We start from the raw sequence: 9,478 nt of genomic DNA on the forward strand, positions 1-9,478 counted from the left end.
GCTGTTGCATGACTCATGGGAAAGTAGTGAACATCCAGAAAGAGAGAAATTAAGGATGCTAATTAAAGTGAATTATTTTAACAGCTAGTATTCCAGCATCTTTGTAATGAATAAATAACATCTCCAGGCCACAATAATCATCTTTAAAAACAGAGACTGCAAGTTGCATGGCAAGATCTGATGCATGAAATATTTTGCACAGGTAAAATATGTAAGAAATATAAATCTTTATCAAACTGGATTAATGATTGGTAAATCAAGTCAGATAGGTAAGGTTGTGGTTTATATTTAAACATTTTCTTAAAATGTTTAAAAACATTCCCATGCATCTCTGAGTGGAATATTGCCATAAACTACACTAAGGTGAATGATCCTTACCAGAAATGTCAGTCTCAGGTTAAATTATGGAAATATTTCTCTGTACATGCCAAAAATACTATGGTTGAGCTGATTTCTTGTTAAGCTACAGGGCAGCTTTCTAGAGACTGAGATACTCCAGCAGGGATTTGCTAAGCACAAGGGTAGATATTGTGATCATTGTGGGTGTATCTGGGTGATGAGGTAATTTCTCAATAGAATTTGAGGTCCAGAGCTAGCTACATGTGATGCAATGATAATTTAATGGATTTCAAGATGAGTTCTTTATAGCTCCCTTTACTTGCTCTCATGACTAATGTTTCAAATGTAGCTTTTAAGTATACTCTTTCTGCTAAAATTTTGTATAAGGACTCAGAGAATGAGTATCCTGAGTCTATGTAAAAACATAGGAAGATTAATATCAGATGTTAGCTAACAGGTTCCCAGTGTTAGTAAGGGGACATTAGGTGATATAACTGGAATATTTAAAGAGATTTATTGGAAATTAGCAGTAAGATTGTAATAGGGGAAAATAAAATCATCTCTCTTACTATTTTAGATTACACGTAAAAATAAAGCTTTGAGATATACATTAAAAGATAAAATATAGATATTGAAGAGAGATCCTTTTTTTTTCTGTTGGAAGAAAATCTTGAAGTTAGATCTTGAAAGGCACCTGGGGATTTGGCATCTCTCAGAAGCTTCTGTGAGAAAATCTTTATAGTGTCTGGAATGTAATGCCTAGAGAAACCATGTCTGATCCGTGCTTGCTTTTTCTCAGAATGGGGCTTGGTGAGCGTTTTCGGCCGAAAACGCGTTTTCGGCCGAAAACGTGCACGTTTGCACTTCCCCGCCAGAGAGAAGCTGTTAGCCGGGAATTCTCTTGCTGGTTGTGACCGCTGCCCGTTCCTGGGACGCAGCGACCTGCGCCTGAGGCTGGCGGAACCCCCGTCTGCTTGTACGCGTGCCTAGGCAGGCTATTAGTAAGAGTTCGTAATGTGGTGTCATCACATAACTGTGTCGTCACCAGTCTTTTGATATAGCTCACGTCCACTTTAGCGACTCTGATGTCGGACGGCAGAGCACACCGACCTGGGAGCTCCAAGGGCAACTCCGTTTCAGGTGGCCAGCACACTTGTATAAACTTAGCCTGGTATTCCCACAAAATTTCTGAATTGCCCCTTTCTGCTTAAAACCACAGCAGTGTTCATTACATCGGCCAACCTTCACAAACACGTGCAGTAACGCTTCCAACAGCTTACAAGTGGGACACTACAGTGAGACGTACAGGTTTCACGGTTTAACTCGAATTGCTGCTCTATTCAGCAAAACCAGTGAATGGAGCTCCCCGGCCATCACTAAGCCTCTATGACAGGAGACCATACATGCAGGCACCCCTGTGACCACAGCAGCCATGTGGGTGGGTCACAGCCAGCAATGCCTGCAGCAAGCTGCAAGTCCTCTTTCTGCCGAAGTTTATTAACAGTGCAAATACTCCTGGACACTCAACAGTGTTCATTCAGGGAACACAGGCAACTGTGCAGACAAAACATCCCTGTCCCCTGTTTTAGTTACAGTAACACCAAACACGCTGTAAAAATCTCAGCCCTCCAGACACAATTGCCCAAAGAATGCCAGTCACTGTTCGATTTATGTGATGAGGCTATGTTTTTATCCTAACTAACACTTTATCTATTATGATGCCTTTACTGTACATCTGACTTTGCTTTGAAATTAGTCTTATCCTTAGTACAGGACCTAAAAACTAAACCAGACTGCCTGCTGTCCTTTAAAAGGTAGGATTAGAGACAGCACAGGTTTTGTAACAACAATTTCCTTCCTCCATCTTAGAGTGCAGATATGTCTGGGCACACCACTGTAAAACAAAATACAGTGCATCCACTACACTTCAGTCCAAGCCCCAAACTTTACCACTGTGTGTCCCTTAGGTTTCACATAGATCCACTTACGCAGGACATGCTTGCTACAGAATAAAATTAATTTCATTAGACTGTGCCCTTTCTAGCTTCCTCCTCATTCAAGACATCACAAACAGTTTTGCATCTGTGGAAATAATGACAGTAACTAAGTTAGGGCTATTATCTGCTCACAAACAGCTTTACAAAATCCTGGTAGTCAAGTCATATCTCTTAGGCTCTGACATTCTTCAGTGTTGAAACAGGAAATTCTAACTCAGCAAAGAGAATATGTATTTCCGCACAATTCTTAAATTGTAAAAAAATAGCTAGCCATAATTAGCAACAAAATAAAATTTTCTGTAGATATTTCCATGAATATGATACAGTAATAAAATACTGTATAAGAACTGTGCCTGCCTCTGAATAGTTGCTTTATTTTGTAGATGAAACGACATGTATTTTCAGTGAAGAGAAGGAATTGGAAAGCTACTTTGTCCTGTTGTAGTCAGGAGAAACCCATTAATGTCACCACCTCGTTACTGCAACACATAAAAAAAAAAAAAAAAAAAAGAAAAAACCCAAAAAAACAAACCAAAAAACTTTTGCAGGCCTTTGTAGAGCCTTTTGACATCACTCACAGCATCCACACTAGACTACTTCAACAAACGTTGTCTCCAGACATCTTGTTAGAAATTGATAAAATATTTTTGTTTAAAACATTCTACAAGCTGGAATGAAAGCCTCCTGAAGTTGTGCTACATACAAAAGATAACAGACAAAGGGATGTCATTATTGACTGTAGAGACAATGCACTTGCAGCTTTAATAGGCATTTTGAAGGTTACAGTATCTTTGGAGAGGGACAAATATGAGGAATTCAGAAATTTTTCAGAAGGAAAATTAGATTTTTTGTTTTGGAGAATCTGGCTTTGTTTTCAGAAAGTTTAAAAAGAAGGAAGTATAACTTCTCCAAGAGATTCCACAATGATAGCCCCAAATAGCTGTGTTATGGATTAATCGTAATTTAAAATGAAATCACCACCTTCAAATTTGTTTTAGTGGTCAGTAAAATTTGTGAGCAAAACAGCACTGGGTGTACCGGGGAGTCTCTGCTCCACCAAGGCACACACCTTACATCCCGAAACGGAGTCCCTTTAAAGTGCAGCCTTCATGAATATTCATGAGGGTGGGGGTGCTCCCTGAGGGGTTTGCAGGTCGTCAACAACTTTTCGAGGGCTTCTCCTTCGCGGGCTTTTCTTTCGCGGGGTTTTTGTTGCCAGGGAAGGTTCGCCGGCTTTCCACCGTGGGGGAGGAGGGGGATGGCTCAGCACAGGTGTGCATGTATCCATAGTCCAGACAGGTCTAGATATAACACCATTTGGCCTGAAGACGGTGGCCATGTTAACTCGATTTTAACAAGTGATTTTAACCATAAAAAACCCTATATACATAATGCCTTATCTCTTTTTAAACCTTAGGTTACATGTAAAGTGCAAAAACATTTAGAACCATAACACTGTCTGACCACAACAAAGTTCAGCTACAATACAATCTGATGTTAACACAATTTCTTTTTATATTTAATTTACTGAATAATATTTTTAACCATAACTTGAGATTTGAATAAAAAATATCATATAGGTTTTATTACAATTTCAGTCAAGGTAAAGGCTGTCTGCCAAAGTTGCTCCTCCATCCAGGTTCCTTCCACAAGTGGATGTTTCACATGGGCAGAAGAGCAGCCCTACACAAGCTTCCCAAGCAGGTATAGATAAGGAATATGGCATCTTTACCAAAAGACCCCTTGCTTCATTTTTTTTTTAAAGGGCAAAGGTGCCCTTACAGGAGACAGAGAATTGTGATTGAAGGCTGATGTTCCTCTGACCTTTACAGCTAAGCATTTAATCACCAGTGAGGGGCATTCTGACCTTGACCTTTCCTACAGCCACTCTCTCATCCCCCAACACGAATCTCATTCTCTAGTGCCTAAATCTCCCCTGCCTGGAGTAGAAACCTCCTAAATCCATTGGTCCAATTGGCCCAAGGTCCCATTCTGGGGAAAGGGCACTCAAAGAGGTAGAGAGGGTAACATTGTGTTCCTTAGTGAACCTAGCCACCATATACATTTTCCAGCAGTGTAATTCCACTGAACTCAGTTGACTACATGAAGTTGTAAGCTGAGCAGAAAAGAGCTACATCACCAAAGATGGACCTGCTCATGGTAACTACTATTCTTCCATCACCTTCACATGAAATAATGGGAGTTTATCTTTGTTATGGGCATTCTTACCTCATTGTTTCCTTCACTCTGGAACTTTCAGTAGCTGGCCTCGAGCTATTAACATAAGCAATTCTATTGTCTTGATATACTGATTTGATATAAAGCAAAATTGGGAAAATGTAATCATAAAAAAATTAGATAAAAGATACTATGACAATTGCTCAGTTCTTATATAAATCAATATTACAACATACAATAAAGCTACTTGCAGTTTGGTTAAGTATTTGCTGTTACCTACCTAAAGGCCATCACTGTCTCGAAGTTTTCTGACTTGAACATGCTTCAGAGAGACAAAGTACATTCTTTCCTCTTCATTTATCATGTATTAGTATTTTGATTTAGTTTGAAAAATATAGCATTTACCCACCTCAGAGAGTTAGTTGTTCCACTTTTTATTTCTGAAAGAGTTTATTACCTTCAAACTCCTGAATCATTATGTCCTTCTTGAGCCTAACTAGCCAGATAGAACACGGGTACTTTTTCCTTTTTTTTTCTGTTGAATCCATGCTCCCTATCCTTTCACTATTTCTGTATTATGTGGTGTGCAATAAAATGTAGGCTTTGTTGTAATAATAAATAGATTAGATTGTATATATTTGATAGGTTGTATAGTGTTTCATTATCTTGGTCCTTCTGAGAGAGAACTTTTTCTTGCTTTTATAATAACACTAAAATATTAATGCTTTTGTACATTAAGCTAGCAGGATAGAATCAAAATACTGTCAAGCGCAAACATATTTAATATTGCTAAGATACTATAGCTCAGATGACTACTTTAGAACTGGTTTTACATAATGATACATGAACTAATATTTTACTACATATGACTGTAACAGTACTCAAAAGCAGTGTGTTTTAAGCCCTTTAGGCCATGTGCATTCTGTGTGCATGTTTCCTCTTCCAGCAGCAGGATCTGGACACAGAGGTCACTTCTCTCTTTTTGGTCATTGTTATTACTACATGAAACACTATTGTTCAGAGCAGTTAAAATATTAGAAGTGGCATCAGCTCGCCTCTACTTTTTCTTATGCTTCTTCCAGCAACAAAGATCCATTATTTGGTGCTAGAAAGATTTACAAGATCCGTGTAAAGAAGTTAATCTGCTGCCAGACCCTTGAATGTCATTTCAAAATATAATGTGTACACTGAGGTGGCATAGGATAAGTGTGGATATATTCAGTTACTTGCAATGCTTTGCAACATTCACAATATCTACAATTTAATGTACTGCGTTGTAAGAGTAATACCCTTGGTCACTGGACTTCCTCAGCAGCCACATGTATTACTTGAAGCATCAGTCATTTAGTTTTGGAAAGTTATGATGGGTATTCACAGTTCAGTTTTGGGATGCAGTTACTTTAACACAAGTCTTTCCCCCACCCCACCCCACCCCAATAGATTTTAATATATCCCTCTGTATTACCACTCCTCTATACTGTTCTGTTACCAGGACTTTCTTCCACCAGTTATTTTTAGAGCTGAAGCTTTTTAAGTGGGTCAGACCTAAGCATGTGGAAACTGTTTGCTCATTTTGAAAACAAAGTTACAGGTTGTAATGTTTTTTTTTTTTCTGCCCTGGTAAAGACAGCCCGACCTGGCAGAGTAGCTGGTAGGACTTTGACATGTACCACCAACTTTGTAAAACCTATGCATTCTATAAACTAAGTTTGAGGCCCCGACGAATCAGTAGAGGGACGCAGTGATAATCTACAAGAACAGCATTTACTAGTACAAAACAAAAGGATAATAATGATAAGTAAAATAATGCCCAATAAAGAAAAAAAGGCAACATGAATCAGAATTAATGCTAAGAACTGATCCATTTTTTAACAAAAGATATCACAAAACGACTACAACCCTGCAGATCCACGCGGTCGGCTGCTCCGGTCTGCTGGGGTCAGGATCAGCATGCGCAGTGGGAAGAAAGGCTCTCCGCACCCCTTCTATCCCAAAGCGCATGCGTCATTTGAATCTAGAAAATTCTATTTTACTTTACAAAACAAAGACATCTTACAAACTAAACTTAAAATTCTAAAGCGTCAGCAAAAGAACAAGAAGGCAGTTGAAATATTAAAATAACAAATATGGCAATAGCTGATAAAACAAGAATTAAACCAGCACAGAAATGCAATCTATATACATGGCTACGATAGATTCCAAAGCTCCAAAATGGAAGCCTAAATATGCAGCAAGAAAAAGGATTTCCACGCCCCCAGTCCAAAGTGCATGTGTTGTTTAGGCCTAAAAGCACTTATTCTAAATATAAACAAAAAGACAAGTACAATGGTTTGAGTAGTAAAAGAATTTACTAAGTAAGAAGAAAAGGGGGGAATGAGATAGGGAATTAAAATAATTTCAGATTGATGGTGCAGGACTGAGGAGCTTGCGCCAAGACGAGGGGGCTATGCACAAAGACATACCAGGTTTTGATACTGTTGCTAAGATATTATCTTCTGGCTCATACAGAAGCTTCTTGAAGTAGTAGCTTGTCCTTGAAGTAGTACAAATTAGCAATAGATCACCTAAAATCCTAGTACAAACTGGTCTCGAGGTTTGGTTGGGAGCCAGGGAACAACTGAGGCTGCGCAGAAGGACAAGGTAAAAAGTTCATCAGCGAGGAAGAGGAGATACTTCATCTATACGACCCCCACCCAGGAATTTGTGACCACCAAAGGAACTCAACGCGCAGACGCAAGAGGAGGAGACCTAATTACCATGAGAAGCGAGGGGAGGCGGGGAAATATTATGTTTATGTATAAGCATTCTATGAATATGCATTATTTTGTAATATATAAGCAGGACGGGAGATGCAAACGATGCGCATGCTTGTGGAGGAGCTATCCCCCATGCGCCCAGCGCTGAATAAACATACCTACTTTACAATCCATCAGATTGTGGAGTGTGATTCCGCAAGTCAATCTACTCCTGAGTATAACTGTAAGCTTTTTCTCAATCTTTCAAGCCATTCAGTGGGTGTTTCATCCTTCTTCTGCTGTTCACTGAAAGCTTTATTAATATTCTGCCCTCGGGGAACTGACTCCCTAATTCCTTGAATTATAATCATTCTTAAATCTGCCATATGGGTTCAGTGGCCTGGGTCTTGATTTATTCCAATTAGGTCTTAATAACGGCCACTTCTGATCTGCTGCGGGACCCAGTTAATGTTGTTGGTTCCGAAGTCTCATACCTGCCCTCCTAACCATATCTCACTCCTCCATGGTAAATAAAATTCCTAGGATAGATTGTAATTCATCCCAGGTATATAAATTTGGGCCAAGAAATTGGTCCACCCATTCGGCTACACCAATTGGATCCTCCAATAGGTTCCCCATTTCTTTTTTGAAGTCCCTAACATCTCCAGTGTTAAGGGGAACAGCAACATACCCTGCTCCTGGTTCTCCTTGTGCCCCTGCTCCTGGCACAAGCATCTCCCTAAGAGGGTATAATCTCCCTTCCTTAACCTTACTTCGGGTGACCCACTGAGGGGGTTTGGGAGATTCAGGGTCAGAATCAGAACTATTTTGTTCATCTGAATTCTGGGGAGATGGTCCTTGATGGTTTGGGGCATATGGAGGTGGCCATAAGTGATCGTCTGATTCCAGATGAGGTTTCTCATGTTTCTTTTCCTTAAGGGGAAACAGAGAAACCAGCTCTGGGGTCTGGAACATCCAGAGAGCAGCATACTCACTCTCTTCGAGATTTTTGGGTTGTTTGTTATTTACCCACATATTTAGTTCTTGACATAGCCAATCATCAAAAAACCCAAACATGGGCCAAAATATATGTGGGCTCTGGAGGGGCTGTCCTCCCCATACCTTAATACAATAATAGATCATAATCTTTTTGCTTTTATCCTTGTTTCTTGGGGAATTATTCCAATTCTTTAACATTACTCCTAAAGGACTACCTGGTGGGATATCTGGCAACTTTCCCTTGGCCCCACCCATGGATCCAGAGGGCTTGCTCTTCCTCTGTCCCATCTTCCAGAGTGCCTTCTTTCACACACACACACGCTTCCCCTTATTCGTGACTCGCTCCCTCGCGGGCTACGAGAACTGCACTAATAAAGGGTCCACACTCAGGTGATCTCTTCGAGACCTCTCACTCACTCGCACTTCTGGGATCACCAACCCCAACCGAATCGGAATATCACAAATACTTACTCCTCCCTGGAGTCTTCGACCGGTCTTCATGCACGAAATTTAAGGGGTTCTGCAGATTCTTTTGCTCACTCTCGAGTCCGAATTAAGGGGGTTTGGATATCCAGCATTTGGCCACGAAAGTCCCAGGCTGGGGCTATCCGAAGATAGGCACCTCCCCTGACCTGAGGTTTCGTACCAAAAGATCTGGATCCGAGTCACGGCACCAGATTTGTTATGGATTAATCGTAATTTAAAATGAAATAACCACCTTCAAATTTGTTTTAGTGGTCAGTAAAATTTATTAGCAAGCGAAAGTGAGCAAAACAGCGCTGGGTGTGCCGGGGAGTCTCTGCTCCACCAAGGCACACACCTTACATCCCGAAACGGAGTCCCTTTAAAGTGCAGCCTTCATGAATATTCATGAGGGTGGGGGTGCTCCCTGAGGGGTTTGCAGGTCGTCAACAACTTTTCGAGGGCTTCTCCTTCGCGGGCTTTTCTTTCGCGGGGTTTTTGTTGCCAGGGAAGGTTCGCCGGCTTTCCACCGTGGGGGAGGAGGGGGATGGCTCAGCACAGGTGTGCATGTATCCATAGTCCAGACAGGTCTAGATATAACACCATTTGGCCTGAAGACGGTGGCCATGTTAACTCGATTTTAACAAGTGATTTTAACCATAAAAAAACCTATATACATAATGCCTTATCTCTTTTTAAACCTTAGGTTACATGTAAAGTGCAAAAACATTTAGAACCATAACACTGTCTGACCACAACAAAGTTCAG

The 9,478-nt window shown here is 40.5% G+C and overlaps 1 protein-coding gene across 1 annotated transcript in view; it reads right to left on the minus strand.

The window, feature by feature from the left end:
- The window catches only part of HABP4 (hyaluronan binding protein 4), a 32,572-nt gene extending 23,823 nt beyond the window's left edge, over window positions 1–8,749 (minus strand). The window contains exons 1-2 of the mRNA XM_026866036.1: window positions 8,666–8,749; window positions 8,023–8,182 (exon numbers count right to left, since the gene is read on the minus strand). Of these exons, the coding sequence (XP_026721837.1) occupies window positions 8,023–8,182; window positions 8,666–8,749 (244 nt within the window). The remainder of the gene's footprint in view (window positions 1–8,022; window positions 8,183–8,665) is intronic.
- Window positions 8,750–9,478: the final 729 nt, after the last annotated feature.

The sequence above is a fragment of the Athene cunicularia genome, assembly GCF_003259725.1.
Source record: "Athene cunicularia isolate RWA chromosome Z unlocalized genomic scaffold, athCun1 chrZ_part2, whole genome shotgun sequence".
NCBI classification, from domain to species: Eukaryota; Metazoa; Chordata; class Aves; order Strigiformes; family Strigidae; genus Athene; species Athene cunicularia.